Raw genomic sequence first — 15,829 nt, forward strand, 5'->3', positions numbered from 1 at the left:
TAGTGCAGCTGTTGGATGTCAGTTCTCTGCCCTGAGATGGGCAGGGGAGGGTGGGCTGAGGGGAGAGGAATGTGTGAGTTGGTTGAGACTCTAGAGGAGAGGTTGTTTGCACTTACTCCTTTTGGCCTCTGGAGACAGAACAGGAAAAATGAAGCATGAAATCCCTTTTGAGAAGGAATGCCAGCCTCTCCATTAAAACACAATAATGAGGAAGGAATTCAGTATCTGAAGGAAATGGCCAAGCTGAGTGGCAGCTTCTCGGCAGGTATTTCGCAGGTTCTGCTGATGAGGGTTGCAGGGAGCAGGGAGTGTCAGCGTTAGGAAATGCTCCCAGCTGAGCCAGCATCCAGGCATTAAGGATGTGTGGGTCACATAAGGAGCCAGGGCATCTGCAAATAGCTGTCCTCTGAACGCACAGCCCAGCAAAGTGGAATGAAGCCAGCCGGCTCCGTCCCAGCCTGCTGCCTGGCGGCTCTGTGACCTCGGGCAAGTGGTGACTCGGTTTCCCTATCTGAAAAATAGATTTGAAGACTGTTGTGAGGAGGAAGGGAGATATTCCACAATCCTCAGTGTGTAACAAATACTAAATGCAATTTTTTTTCTGATACTATTTAGAATGCATGTCTTTTTAAATATTTTAAACCTTCCAACATTTACAGTTATAGGTGTTGTGCCACTCTATGGCTATCCCATTCCAGCGGAATTGAAAAGGAGTCAGATTCCGTGTGTGATTTACTTGGTAGAGAACATGGAAGCAGTTTGTCCTTTACTCTTATAAACAGCTGTTTTTATCTAGTTTCGCTTTCATAAAGATTGGGAAATGGAGTGGCTCCTTAAATTTGGTTTGAGTCCTGATTCCCATGTTTCTTAATCCCACTATGTGGAAAGCAGATATTTAGAAACGTGAAGGAACTCGACACCTCTACGTAACAGAACCACACATCACTTTCCTTAGATTGTTGGGGGATCCTTAGAGTTCTAAGGAAGTGGGTTTCCTGATGTTTGAAATTTGCCAATGCAGCCTTTCAAAAATATGCTTAGTGTAGTTTAAAAAAAAAAAATTCACCCTTCTTGCTGATTGTGAGGAGGTCATATGTCCTTCAGCTGTCACAGTGGTGGACTTGATGGAGTTACGTGACAGAGAACAGAGCCCAAGGAAGCACCTGAGTGGTTTTTCATCTCTGGGCCACTCTGTTAAGGCTTGTTTGTTGACTTCGGGATTTTCATCTTGTTCTGGAGAGTTAAGGTCACCAGATGAATAAAATATTACTGTTAGTGAGCACTGGGGAAACTAATCCCAAAACTGTTAAGCCACAAGGTTAAGAAGTTTAAAAAAAAAAAAGACTTTTGGATATCCTTGTTTTCCATTTCTGTAAATCACATTGCTGATAAATTTGCCTTTGGGCATGCACCCTACCCATTTTAGGTACTAGGCTCAGTTACTGGCTACAGATTCCACATGCCCTTTTCAGGGCTGATACTGTTAACGGTGATAGTTATTCCTGATAAGTACCTTAACTCTGCTGTGAGGTATCAAAACTGATGGATCTATTTTTGGCTGCCTCTTTACCATTACTCTTTCTAAAGAATGTCCATACCATAACAACATATTTATCACACTGCATTTCTACCCCAGCTCAGAATTGTGCAACTTTCTTTAAAAAAAAAAAAAAAAAGGATGTCCTGTCTTCCAAGGACATTTGCTGTCAGAAGAACAGATATCTGTGCCTTGCCTAAATAGGCAGGCTGTGTAGCACAGCCAGCCATCAGTTCAATGACTTTTTAGAATTTTAGGGCCTAGGCCGGGCGCGGTGGCTCAAGCCTGTCATCCCAGCACTTTGGGAGGCCGAGGCGGGCGGATCACGAGGTCAGGAGATCGAGACCCTCCTGGCTAACACGGTGAAACCCCGTCTCTACTAAAAAAATACAAAAAACTAGCCGGGCGAGGTGGCGGGTGCCTGTAGTCCCAGCTACTCGGGAGGCTGAGGCAGGAGAATGGCGGGAACCCGGGAGGCGGAGCTTGCAGTGAGCTGAGACCCGGCCGCTGTGCTCCAGCTTGGGGGACAGAGCGAGACTCCGTCTCAAAAAAAAAATAGAATTTTAGGGCCTCATGGTGGCTCAAGCCTATAATCTCAGTACTTTGGGAGGCCAAGGCAAGGGGATCGCTTGAGGCCAGGAGTTGGAGACCAGTCTGGCCAACATGGCAAAACGCCATCTCTACTAAAATACAAAAAAAAAAGCCAGGCATGGTGTCTCAGGCCTGTAATCCCAGCTACTGGGGAGGCTGAGGCACGAGAATCACATGAATCCAGGAAGTAGAGGTTGCAGTGAACTGAGATTGCGCCACTGCACTCCCGCCTGGGTGACCAAGTGAGATGCTGTCTCAAAAATAAAATAAAATTTTAATTTACTTTTGTTTTCTTAAGACTTAGTGGATCTGAGTGTGAATAAGAACATTATTTGTTATATTAAAGTCCCCTGAGGATTGAAAGGACAAAACCCCAGTTAGCAACTGAGTGTATTTTCTTGACCTGTTGGAGCTGGTTGGTCCCACCCCTTGCCCTATGTACCTCCTGCCTTTAGTGACTCAGGCACGTGGTCAGGCAGTGGCTGGCCGGTTGGGTCTCTGTGACTTCAGGACAGTGTGGAGTTCACCAGCTCTTGTGGGAGTCAGGCTTCTCTGACCATGTTAGCACTGTGCCCTTTCCAGCCAGCCCAGGGATTTTGCTTGTCTGTTTGATTTTTGGAGAAGGGACAGGAAGGGCTGTGACAGTGCCTGTCTAGTCACTGACAACCACGGGCACTTCTCTAAGCACATATCAAAGACTCTCTGTGATCATGGTTCCCGGCCCCTGGTGTTGGCAGCCACCTTCCTGTCATCTGTGCCTTTATATACCAGCGGCCATGTAGAAACAGCTTACCTTGTGACCTGGGAGGCATTTCCCTGCACTGGGCCCCGCAGGCCCTCCTCTCTGCTTCACCTACCCAGTGCCACCGGGGACATTACAGTTGATACTAAGGGAGGGAGGAAGGGATGGAAGAGACAAGTGCAGGCAGCTGCTTCACCTCTGCTGTTCCAGGGAGCTCCACCTCCACATACCTGAACACCACAGCCCCCTCCTACCATCTACCCTAAGAACCGCTAGAGCCCCTCCACCCCATAATAGGAACCTTCACAGGGGAGCGGCCCCACTGGAGGTAGGAGCCACATTTCAGGGGCTGGAATGTCATACATGGGGTGGGGAATGGTCCAATCTGTTCCAGCATTCTAAATTAAAGTTTCTTACCCTCTTACAGAAACATTGGCCAACGTGTGCTAGAATGCAGGTCCCCTGGGGGTCTGGGGGTGGGTGAAACAGGCTCTTGTGCACTGTCTTGGTACAGAAACACTTATTTCTGTGAGCACAGTGATTGGGAGTTCACATATGCTAAGCAGTTCCTGTAAGTTGAGGTCAGGCTGAAGGTCCATCTTGGATTCCATGTGTAATCTAACCTTAATCTGTCGTTTGGAGATTTTTCCCCTGATGATTTTTTTTTTCTTCCTGAAAGTAATATATTTCTGAGTGTGATTTTTTTAAAAAAAGAAAGTTGTTTTTGAAAGGGTCAGTGGGGTTCTGTTAATTTCTTTAAATCCTACAAAGAGATACACTTCCCCCAAATACATTTACTTTACTGACAGCAAAGTTAGTTTCCATTTGGAAAAGTTACCCTTTTCCAACATCGAGTTATCTCTGCTGCCAGAAAATCAAAAGGCAGCCAATCAGATTTGTAAACCTTTCCTCTGGCACATTGTCAAGATTTCTTGCAAAATGAAATTGTCCTACAGCCCTCCCCTCTCCTGTGGCTCTAAGTGCAGTCCTGCCCCATCTAAATAGTAATATTTTGCAATCGTGCTCTTTATGAGTCCCTGGCAGAGTGGAGATACGCCACAGACGGGGTGAGGAGAGAGTCTTGGGGACCACCTGGCCAGCGACTGTGGTCTTAATGAAGATTGACAAGCCCAAGGGAGGTTTGCAAATACCCTGATGCCTGCAGCCGGCTTTGCATCCAGCAGCTCCATCCACAGATTTACAGTGGCCTCTATTGTCCTCGAAGAGCTGCTTAGAAACAAGGTTGCAAAGCTTTCTCCTTGGGGCCTTGCGAAAGCTGGATGAACCCTCCCATTTCCACCTGATAGGGCTGATCCAAGTGTTTCTGAGTGGTGGTTTTCCACACTGGTTTTAGTTAAGGTCTATCAACAGGTGCTGAGTGTGAGGCAGGGAGGCAAGTGTTTTTCTGTGGGTGTTTCTTCCTTTTAACCAACTGCACCACATGCTTCTGGTTTCAAAGCCAATTTTTTTTTCTCTGCCGCTTTCACATTTTATGTCTTTACACTTCTAGGAGTGCCTTAGTTGAAATTCCATGAAAAGGGTGTGAAGTGTGGATTTAGACCTTGCTTTGATGCTGTTAGGAGGTTGAGTGCTTGTGCAGGCTGGGAGAGCATGCACTTCTTTTCAGGAGGCAGGTAAAGGGAGCAGGTGGGATGAGGCAGAAGACTGGTCAGAAAGAACACTTTTCTTCCCATGAGGCTTTCAGTTAGACAGGAGTAGTAAGGACGATTGTGAAGTTCTTGTGAGAAGAGAGAACACGTTCCTTTGAAATTAAAACTCAGTTTTTCCTGATTTTTCATGTTGTCTAAAACGGGCCAGGAAACGGGCTTTTCTTGATTTCTTTTTTCCTCTAGTACAAAAACATAATGATTAAATTTGGAAAAGTACTTTGCGGTTTTCAAGGGACTTTGTTATTCACAGTAACTGCAAAGATCCCCCTGTTTTAGATGAGAAGGGAAACTGAGGTATGGAGAAGGAAAGAAACAGGAGAGAAGTAATAAAGATAAGTTAAAGTATTGGTAATTTCTTTTCTCTGGGAGTTCTAACAATCGAACAGGCTTGTACTTTAAGACGTTTCTAGATAGCAGATTCTCACACCTAACTCACTGTATCTTCCAAACTTGTCTAACTATAAGAATCAGCTGGTGTGCTTGTTCATATACAGATTCTTAGACCCATCCTCTAGTTATTCCGATTTCAGTTGATCTGGGGTGATCTAGGAGTCTGCTTTTTTTAACAAGGTCATGTGGGGATTCTTATCTCTTGGCATGTTTGGGAAATTTTACATAGCCGGCAGCTGAAGTGCAGATGGAAATAAGTTGTCCAAGGTCACACAATCTGAACTCCCTGATCCCCACCTGATGTCTCTGGTCCCTGAGTCCACATCCCCCTACCACTCACTGCTCCACAGCTGCCTTCCCAGGGACACAGAGTTTGTGGTCAATACTGGATAATTCTGCCACGTCTTTACTGTCATGTCTTCATCCCCTACTACGTATGAAGCTGTCCAGAAACGAGGGATTTTGAGGGTGAGTGAGAGAATGAAGAAGACAGACACAGGCATAAGAGACCAAAAAAACCTCAATGTTATTAAAAATGCAAGCCAGGTGTAGGGGTGCACACCTGTAGCCCTAGTTACTAGGGAGGCTGAGACAGGAGGATTGCTTGAGCCCAAGAGTTCAAGGCCAGTCTGGGCAACCTAGTGAGCCCGCCTCAAAAAAGAGAAAAAATCACTACAACCATAGAGATACAGTAAATTCTAAATCTAATCGCCATATTAAGAGGCATTCATGGCCGGGCGCGGTGGCTCAAGCCTGTAATCCCAGCACTTTGGGAGGCCGAGACGGGCGGATCACGAGGTCAGGAGATCGAGACCATCCTGGCTAACACGGTGAAACCCCGTCTCTACTAAAAATACAAAAAACTAGCCGGGCGAGGTGGCGGGCGCCTGTGGTCCCAGCTACTCGGGAGGCTGAGGCAGGAGAATGGCGTAAACCCGGAGGCGGAGCTTGCAGTGAGCTGAGATCCGGCCACTGCACTCCAGACCGGGCGACAGAGCAAGACTCCATCTCAAAAAAAAAAAAAAAAAAGGCATTCATTCTCCATTCCCTTCATAAAACCTACTTATTAATGCCAGTCACACTAAATATTCATAACCAATAGGCTATATGCACTAGTACAAAAGTCTCAAAAGTGGAGAGCAGCCAAGCACAGTGGCTCACACCTGTAACCCCAACACGTTGGGAGGCCAATTCAGGAGCATTGCTTGAGCCCAGGAGTTTGAGATCAGCCTGGGCAACATGGTGACACCATGTCTCTAAAAAATTTTTAAAATTAGCCAGGCATGGTAGCACATGCCTATAGTCCCAGCTATGAAGGGAGGCTGAGGTGGGAGGATCACCTGAGCCCAGGAGTTCAAGGCTGCAGTGAGCTATGATCATGCCACTGCACTCCAGCCTGGGTGACAGAGCCAGACTGTCTTTTTTTTTTTTTTTAAAGAAAAAAAAAAAAGGCTGGGCACAGTGGCTCACGCCTGTAATCCCAGCACTTTGGGAGGCCTTGGTGGGCAGATCATCAGGCAGTTCGAGGCCAGCCTGGCCAACATGGAGAAACCCCGTCTCTACTAAAAATACAAAAATTAGCTGGGCGTGGTGACGCATGCCTGTAATCCCAGCTACTCAGGAGGCTGAGGCAGGAGAATCACTTGAACCAGGGAGGCGGAGATTGCAGTGCGCCGAGATCGCGCCATTGCACTTCAGCCTGGGCAACAAGAGCAAAACTCTGTCTCAAAAAAAACAAGTGAAGAGTATTCAGTAAGATCTCTAGGATACAAGGAAAAAAAATATTTTTTATCTCACCGTTTTAAAATTTCTATTTGATAATGTACCTGGCACATTACATATATGCAAATATACATGTATATAAATACATATACATACTACCTGTGTACACACATACACATTCTCAGCTAAACAACAAACACATATGGGCCACATACGAAAAACTTTTTTATAGGAGTGGTGCACATTTTAGAAAGTTTGCAGCCACCTCTCAGTCCTACCTGCCTGCCTTTTGCAATTGACTTGCATGCTACCTAAAGTCTCTTCCCAACCTGTTTATGTCTGTAATACTTGTAATCATTTATTATAATTTAATTAAATTTAATATAAGCTGATGGAATATTGTTTTAATAAAAGAAGAATCTCTGCAGAAACTTATGTTGGAAAGGCTTATTTACAGTGCAGATTGGACAGAGTATTTTTTTTTAGTTGCTGTCAAATTTAGGCTAGGTAAGATACCTGTGCACAGTTGAATGCCATAATCATAAAAATCTAGGATTCTGCTTTAGTTTAGCTTGCAAAAATCTGGTATAATAAACTCCCATGTACCCTTCTCCAGTTGCAGGGATTATCAACTCACAGCCAATTTTGTTTCCTCTCTTCCCCAACTGAGGTAATTTCAAAACAAATCCCAGATAGCCTATGTTTTATTTATAAGTATTTCATTGTATATCTTTTTTTAAAAGGGACCTTTTTAAAAAGCATAGCCAAAATAATATCATAACTGAAACATTCAGTCACTTGTGAATATATCAAATATCTCTGATCAGAGTTAGATTTCCCCAATTCAGACATTTCTCTTAGCCTTTCAGTCCAATATAGATCTTTCAGCCGACTGGTGGCGAGGTGATGGATTGGTGACTATGGGGAGGGTGCAGTTGAACTTGAGCATGGGGAATGAACTGGGGGTGGGAGAAGGAACAAGCTCCATCTCCGGGACAGAGGCTCTTGTTGCCTCCAAGGGTCACCGTCCTCCCTGTGTGCACAGCCCAGAGCTTGAACGTGTTTCAGCCAGAAAGAACCTCACCCAGAGGGGCTGCGTCCATTCTGCTTCCCCGCAGGATCTGTCTCATGGCCTGTGACGTCTGGGCCCGCAGTGTGAGGACTTCCAGCCCCTAAAGGTGTTCTTCATTATCCAGACCCATCCCTTCCCTGGGTCTTGACCACAGTGGTGAGCTCAGCAGAATTCCCTCAAAAGGAACGCTGTGTTTTGAGTGGCTCATGGGAACCCAGGGTTGGGGTTCCAAAGGTAGCTGAGCAGTGACAAGAGAGTGCTCAGGAGAGGCCCTGCCTGAACAGGGGAGCCAGGGGAGGAGCATGCACAGCAGGACCGGGTTCTGCTGTGCCCGCTACAGCGCAGTAAGGCAAGCAGGGCAGCACATACTGACACTTCTTCCTTTCGGTGCTTCCTGCAAGTGAGTGCAGCTGCTTCATGGCTGACTTCGTTATCTCTCTATTTCCAGGGAAGACTCTCTCTCAAAAAAGTTTTCACTGAGGTGCATGCAGTGTGGACATAAGCAAGTGGCTTTGCCTGGCTGAAACAGGGATAAAAGGAGCTAGCTACCTTAGAGGTGGTGAGGGCCAGATAACGCTTGCACACGTAAATACATGGAATGATGCTTGGTATACAGCGTTGTCCAACAGAATATCCTGTTATGGTGCAGACATATTGTGTCTGTGCTTCCCGATGCAGTTGAGCCCTTAAAAGAAGGCTGAAGTGACTGAGGAAACTTTAATTCATTTAAATTTGAATAGCCACATGTGGCTTTGGTGGCTACTACATTCCGTGCAAGTCTAGGGGATGTTGATAATACCATAACGATGGTATTTTGTTTTTATCCACCCATCTGCACACTGATGTAAAACCTTTAATATGGTTCTCAGTGAAGACCTAGAAGACAATACTGGTATGAAAAGCAGAGACAATATTATAAAGTGGTGTTTGCTATGCATCTGTGTGGCCCGGAACATTTAGGATGTCAAAGATCATCTCTGCAATGAAGGGTCAGATTTTGAAGTGGACTGCATCTGTGGGAGTCTTTCCAGGAAGGAGAGCAGCCTTGTGATAGGCATGGGTGGGAGCAGGAACTCAGGCTGACATTTCATGTGTGTTTCTTACTGGCTATGTGGCATGAGTCACATTGCTTCGTATTTTTTTTTCTTTTTTTTTTTTTGTTGAGGCGGAGTCTCGCTCTGTCGCCCGGGCTGGAGTGCAGTGGCCAGATCATAGCTCACTGCAAGCTCCGCCTCCCGGATTTACGCCATTCTCCTGCCTCAGCCTCCCGAGTAGCTGGGACTACAGGCACCCGCCACCTCGCCCGGCTAGTTTTTGTATTTTTAGTAGAGACGAGGTTTCACCGTATTAGCCAGGATGGTCTCGATCTCCTGACCTCGTGATCCGCCCGTCTCGGCCTCCCAAAGTGCTGGGATTACAGGCTTGAGCCACCGCGCCCAGCCTGCTTCGTATTTTTTACCAGTGTCACATTGCTTCGTATTTTCACCAGTGTTCATCTGAAAGATGAGAGTCATGATATGCACCTGCCTACTGGGGTTGTCATATGTGCTGTGCTGTCAGGGTGCCTAGGCTCCGTCCATGAGGACCGTGGTTATCATTCAGATAATGATGATGCTAATACCACAACTTAATGCACAATCACCATCACTTCTAATTAGATTGGAAAGTTTAATAATTTTTATCCCTATCAGATGCCAGGGATGCTGATTGATTGCTCTAGCTACTACTTAAATGTATATGCTCTTTTGACTTTTAAACATTTACTCTTTAGACTTTTAAACATTAGAATCCAGTGAACTGAGGGAGAGAGAAACCTCTGACATGATCCCACTAATGCCTGATTGAGGTGAGAGCGTGCAGGTCTGCCACGGTGGCTTCAGGTTCCCAGTTGTCTTCTTGTTGTGCCCAGACTGTGAGTGTTCAGGTCATATGTACATCTTGTGCTGCCTGCAAAGATTTGGTATCCAGAAGTTGATAGAATACAATTTTTTTTAAAAGGAAGAGGTTTTTGGTGCTAACCATGCAGCCTGGCTTCTTGACATCATATCATTTTTATTTTACTCAATTGAAATGAGTCAACAAAAACATAAGGCTGGAAGAGTAGAAATTCTGACTTAACTGCTTCCTCATATGTTCTCCCTTCCTGCCTCCTCATATGTTCTCCCTTTCCTCTCCTAGATGTGATATTTGCTGCGTCACCTTTCGAACACATCGAGGACTGCTGCGTCACAACGCGCTTGTCCACAAACAACTTCCCAGGGATGCAATGGGCAGGCCTTTCATACAGAACAACCCTTCGATTCCCGCTGGCTTCCATGACTTAGGATTCACGGACTTCTCCTGTAGGAAGTTTCCTCGCATTTCTCAGGTATTCTGATCAGCTCATGGAAGCAACCAGCAACTGCCTTCCATGGTCCACGCAGTTAGACTAAACTTCCTCTCCCTGAGGTTTCTTTCCTTAAAATGTCGGTTGCGCTTTGTCTTTTTTATAACACCTTTTTTCTTAAAATTATCGTTGGCCCTTTCAGTCTCCCTTGGGTTGCTGGGTTGAGAAGGGTGCATAGTCTTGTTTGGGGTTGAATATCCTAAGAACTTGTGCATCAGTCTAGCTCTTCTGTGCCTTTTGCCTATTCTTGGGTCTTTGAGGTTTAAGATGTCAATTGTAGGCCAGGCCCCAGTGGCTCACACCTGTAATGCCAGCACTTTGTGAGGCCAAGGCAGGAGGATCATTTGAGGTCAGGAGTTTGAGATCTGCCTGGACAGCATAGCGAGACTTTATCTCTACAAAAAATTTAAAAATTAGCCAGGCATTGTGGTGTGCACCTAGTAGTCCCAGCTACTTGGGAGGCTGAGGTGGGAGGATACTTGAGCCCAGGAGGTTGAGGCTGCATTGAGCCATGATTGCACCACTGCCCTCCAGCCTGGGTGGCAGAGAGAGATTGTCTCAAAAATAAAATTTTAGGGCCGGGCACGGTGGCTCATGCCTGTAATCCCAGCACTTTGGGAGGCCACGGTGGTCAGATCACAATGTCAGGAGTTCAAGACCAGCCTGACCAACATGGTGAAACCCCGTCTGTCCTAAAAATACAAAAATTAGCCAGATGTGGTGGCACGCTCCTGTAATCCCAGCTACTCGGGAGGCTGAGACAGGAGAATCACTTGAACCCAGGAGGCTGAGGTTGTAGTGAGCCAAGATCGCACCATTGCACTCCAGCCTGGGCAACAGAGCGAGACTCCATCTCAAAAAAAAAAAAAAAAAAAAAATTTTTTTTAATAAAATAAAAGTTGTGAATTGTAAAACACCCCAGCCCTATAATAATTGGAATTTGTGGGCTTTTAAAAAAATCTTTACTATCTGCGTTGCAGCTAAATATTCTAAGTATTGTGGTTTCTATTAAAAACAGTTTGGGTCACTATTGACCTGAATAAGAAAAGAGCCATATATATTCCCACTAATAAAGCACCTGCTAAAACTACTTTGAAATTGGCTGGGCACAATGGCTCATGCCTGTAACCCCAGCACTTTGGGAGGCCAAGGCGGGTGGAGCACTTGAGGCCAGGAGTTTAAGACCAGCCTGGCCAACACAGTGAAACCCCGTCTCTACTAAAAATATAAAAAATTAGCTGGGCATAGTGGCACATGCCTATAATCCCAGCTGCCGGGGAGGCTTAGGCATGACAATCTCTTGAACCTGAGAGGTGGAGGTTGCAGTGAACCGAGATCATGCCTGGGTGACACAGCGAGACTCAGTCTCAAAAATAAATAAATAAAACTAAAACTACTTTGAAATTATTTTTTTCCCCATTTAAAGAAGTTGAGATAGAAGGCATCAACAGTGTTGTTCTTCAAGTGTATACGGTACAAACTCAATGGATTGTTCCAAATGCACACACCCATGTTAACCCCCCAGGTGACATTCCTCATAGCCCCTCCTAGGCAGTGTCCCCCTTCCACAATCATAGAGGGGTAGGGTAGCTGATTCTCCAACGTCTCCGACCCTCAGTTTTGCAAGGCACCCATTTTTTAAAAGAATTAATTCTACCCTTGTGGTATTGTTACTTAACTATGCTTCAGAATCTCTGGTGAGATTCCCTGTGGGGTTGATATCATTTATTATGCAAACATGATTCTTAAGATGCGTTTTGGATTTCCTTATTCAGTCCAGTGTGTTAGCAAGCAGGAGAAGGTCAACTTTTTTTTTTTTTTTTTTTAAAGGCAGAGTCTTGTTCTGTTGCCCAGGCTAAAGTGCAGTGTGGCATAATCGTGTCTCACTGCAGACTCAACCTCTTCAGGCTCAGGTGCTTTTCCTGCATCAGCTTCCCAACAGCTAGGACACAGGCATGTACCACCACATCTGGCTAATTTTCTTATTTTTTTATAGAGACGAGGTCTTGCTATGTTGCCCAGACTAGTCACAAACTCCTGGCCTCAAGCGATCCTCCCACTTCGGTCTCTGGAGTAGCTGGGACTAGAGGCATGAGCCAACACACCTGGCAAATTTTTTTTTCTTTTTTTGTAGAGAGATGGGATCTTGCTATGTTGCCCAGACTGGGAACTCTCTATATTATGGGGGAAGATTGTGTACTGGGATAATTGTACAACAAATACTTTGTGCATCTCCGTTTAGTGATTATTTTTTCAATCTTCACGTGTGTTCCCTTGCTTTTACCGGTGGGTTCTATATAGGCCTGGTGCGAAACAAACCTGCGGAGGTGCATCAGCGAGCAGCACCGTTTTGTCTGCGACACCTGTGACAAGGCGTTCCCCATGCTCTGCTCACTGGCCCTGCACAAGCAGACCCACATGGCAGCAGACCAGGGTCAAGAAAAGCTGCAGGCCACGCCCCTGCCTGGTGACGCCCTGGACCAGAAGGGCTTCCTGGCCTTGCTTGGCCTGCAGCACACCAAAGACGTCAGGCCTGTCCCCGCCGAGGAGCCCCTGCCGGATGACAACCAGGCAATTCAGCTCCAGACACTCAAGTGTCAGCTACCTCAGGACCCCGGCTGCACCAACCTGCTGAGCCTGTCTCCTTTTGAAGCTGCTTCCCTAGGCGGTTCTCTCACAGTTCTCCCTGCGACCAAGGACAGCATAAAGCACCTGTCCCTGCAGCCCTTCCAGAAGGGCTTCATCATCCAGCCTGACAGCAGCATCGTGGTCAAGCCCATCTCTGGCGAGTCGGCCATTGAGCTGGCAGACATCCAGCAGATTCTGAAGATGGCGGCCTCGGCTCCCCCTCAGATCAGTCTTCCGCCCTTCTCCAAGGCCCCGGCCGCCCCACTGCAGGCGATCTTCAAGCACATGCCCCCTCTGAAGCCAAAGCCCCTGGTCGCACCACGGACGGTGGTGGCCACCTCCACGCCCCCGCCTCTCATCAACGCCCAGCAGGCTTCCCCAGGCTGTATCAGCCCCAGCCTGCCGCTACCGCCCCTGAAGCTCCTCAAAGGCTCAGCGGAGGCGCCCTCCAACGCCCACCTGCTGCAGTCCCAGTCCGGGACCCCGCCCAGCGCGGCCACGCGGCTCTCCCTGCAGCAGCCGCGGGCGGAGCTACCGGGCCAGCCCGAGATGAAGACGCAGCTGGAGCAGGACAGCATCATCGAGGCCCTGCTGCCGCTGAGCATGGAGGCCAAGATCAAGCAGGAGATCACAGAGGGGGAGCTCAAGGCCTTCATGACAGCGCCCAGCGGCAAGAAGGCGCCAGCCATGCGCAAGGTGCTCTACCCCTGCCGCTTCTGCAACCAGGTGTTTGCCTTCTCGGGGGTCTTGCGTGCCCATGTGCGCTCCCACCTGGGCATCTCGCCATACCAGTGCAACATCTGCGACTACATCGCCGCCGACAAGGCCGCGCTCATCCGCCACCTGCGCACGCACAGTGGGGAGCGGCCCTACATTTGCAAGATCTGCCACTATCCCTTCACTGTCAAAGCCAACTGCGAGCGGCACCTGCGCAAGAAGCACCTCAAGGCAACCCGCAAGGATATCGAGAAGAACATCGAGTATGTGAGTAGCAGCGCGGCCGAGCTGGTGGACGCCTTCTGTGCCCCGGACACCGTGTGCCGGCTGTGTGGCGAGGACCTCAAGCACTACCGTGCCCTGCGCATCCACATGCGCACGCACTGCGGCCGCGGCCTGGGCGGGGGCCACAAGGGCCGCAAGCCCTTCGAGTGCAAGGAGTGCAGCGCCGCGTTCGCGGCCAAGCGCAACTGCATCCACCACATCCTCAAGCAGCACCTGCACGTGCCCGAGCAGGACATCGAGAGCTACGTGCTGGCCGCCGACAGCCTGGGGCCCGCGGAAGCGCCAGCCACTGAGGCCTCGGGGCGCGGGGAGAACAGTGGCTGCGCTGCCCTTGGTGACTGCAAGCCCCTCACCGCCTTCCTGGAGCCCCAGAACGGCTTTCTTCACAGGAGCCCCACCCAGCCTCCGCCTCCCCATGTCTCGATCAAGTTGGAGCCCACCAGTAGCTTTGCGGTGGACTTCAATGAGCCCCTGGACTTTTCTCAGAAGGGCCTGGCGCTGGTCCAAGTGAAGCAGGAAAACACCTCCTTCCAGAGCCCTTCTTCCCTGGCCCCCTACGACTGCTCCATGGAGCCCATCGACCTGTCCATCCCCAAGAACTTCAGGAAAGGGGACAAGGATTTGGCCACTCCCAGCGAAGCCAAGAAGCCTGAGCAGGAGACGGGGAGTAGCGGGCAGCCCTCTCCCTGCCCAGCACCCGGCCCTTCTCTTCCCATGACTTTGGGGCCCAACGGGATCCTGGAAAGCCCCATGGCCCCTGCGCCGGCGGCCACCCCGGAGCCCCCAGCGCAGCCCCTGCAGGGTCCCGTTCAGCTGGCGGTCCCAATCTACTCCTCAGCCCTGGTCAGCAGCCCTTCCCTCGTGGGCAGCTCAGCCCTCCTGAGTGGCACAGCCTTGCTGCGGCCACTGCGGCCCAAGCCCCCCCTGCTTTTGCCAAAGCCCCCTGTGACAGAAGAGCTGCCCCCGCTGGCCTCCATTGCCCAGATCATCTCATCTGTGTCCTCGGCCCCCACTCTCCTGAAAACCAAGGTGGCAGATCCAGGGCCAGCAAGCACTTGCAGTAACACCACGGCTTCAGACAGCTTAGGAGGCTGTGTCCCCAAAGCCGCCACCGCTGCCACCACCAGCCCAAAAGAGTCTAGTGAGCCTCCCGCTCCAGCCAGCAGCCCAGAGGCTGCCTCTCCCACTGAGCAGGGCCCAGCGGGCGCCTCGAAGAAGAGGGGCCGGAAAAGGGGGGTGAGGAGCCGGCCCCGCGCCAACAGCGTTGGGGTGGACCTGGACTCCAGCGGGGAGTTTGCGAGCATCGAGAAGATGCTGGCCACCACGGACACCAACAAGTTCAGTCCGTTTCTGCAGACAGCGGAAGACAACACTCAGGATGAGGTGGCCGGAGCCCCCGCCGACCACCACGGGCCCAGTGATGAAGAGCAGGGCAGTCCCCCAGAAGACAAGCTGCTGAGGGCCAAGCGGAACTCGTATACCAACTGCCTGCAGAAGATCACCTGTCCCCATTGTCCCCGGGTTTTCCCCTGGGCCAGCTCCCTACAGAGGCACATGCTCACACACACTGGTAAGAGGGCCACCGGGCTCCCAGGCGGTGAGTCCTACGTTGTGGCAGGGGGAGCCACGGGTGGGGGTCATAAGCGAGACCAGTCTCCCACAGCTCCAGTTATTCCTAGCTTGCCTTCTTCACCAGTCTGCCAAGCCCCAGGCTTGTCTGGTGGTGCTGTATTTCCTATGTGCTCCCAGTACCCACATGGCCTGTGTGCAGGGGTTGAGCCCTCCAAGGGCGGCATTCTAGTGAGTGTTCACCCAGGGCGTTTTGAGGTGAAAGTGGTCACAGGCCCTCAGATCACTCATGGCGTCGCCTCATCCCTTCCGGAGGCGGTAGCCAGATTATCTACTGTGCTAAGCAGGGAGGCAGCTCTGGAGAAGTGAGTCTTTGAAGGTACTGGGGCATAATGAGCTCGGTGCTTTGACACTAGACATTCCATTCCAGTGTCCTCAGTGCAGCATTTTAAATTTTGAAAATTTTGTGAAGTTTTGTTGGATGCCATATATTCTTAAATATTACAAATTGTGGTGATGG

At 49.2% G+C, this 15,829-nt stretch overlaps 1 protein-coding gene across 7 annotated transcripts in view; it reads left to right on the forward strand.

Moving 5' to 3' along the window:
• RREB1 (ras responsive element binding protein 1) overlaps positions 1 to 15,829 on the forward strand; it is a 202,728-nt gene that overhangs the window by 167,393 nt on the left and 19,506 nt on the right. For all 7 annotated transcript variants that reach the window (XM_033216136.1, XM_033216137.1, XM_033216133.1 and 4 more), the window contains exons 9-10: positions 9,903 to 10,092; positions 12,412 to 15,310. In XM_033216136.1, the coding sequence (XP_033072027.1) occupies positions 9,903 to 10,092; positions 12,412 to 15,310 (3,089 nt within the window). The remainder of the gene's footprint in view (positions 1 to 9,902; positions 10,093 to 12,411; positions 15,311 to 15,829) is intronic.

This window comes from Trachypithecus francoisi, unplaced genomic scaffold (assembly GCF_009764315.1).
Source record: "Trachypithecus francoisi isolate TF-2019V2 unplaced genomic scaffold, Tfra_2.0 Lachesis_group10, whole genome shotgun sequence".
NCBI classification, from domain to species: domain Eukaryota; kingdom Metazoa; phylum Chordata; class Mammalia; order Primates; family Cercopithecidae; genus Trachypithecus; species Trachypithecus francoisi.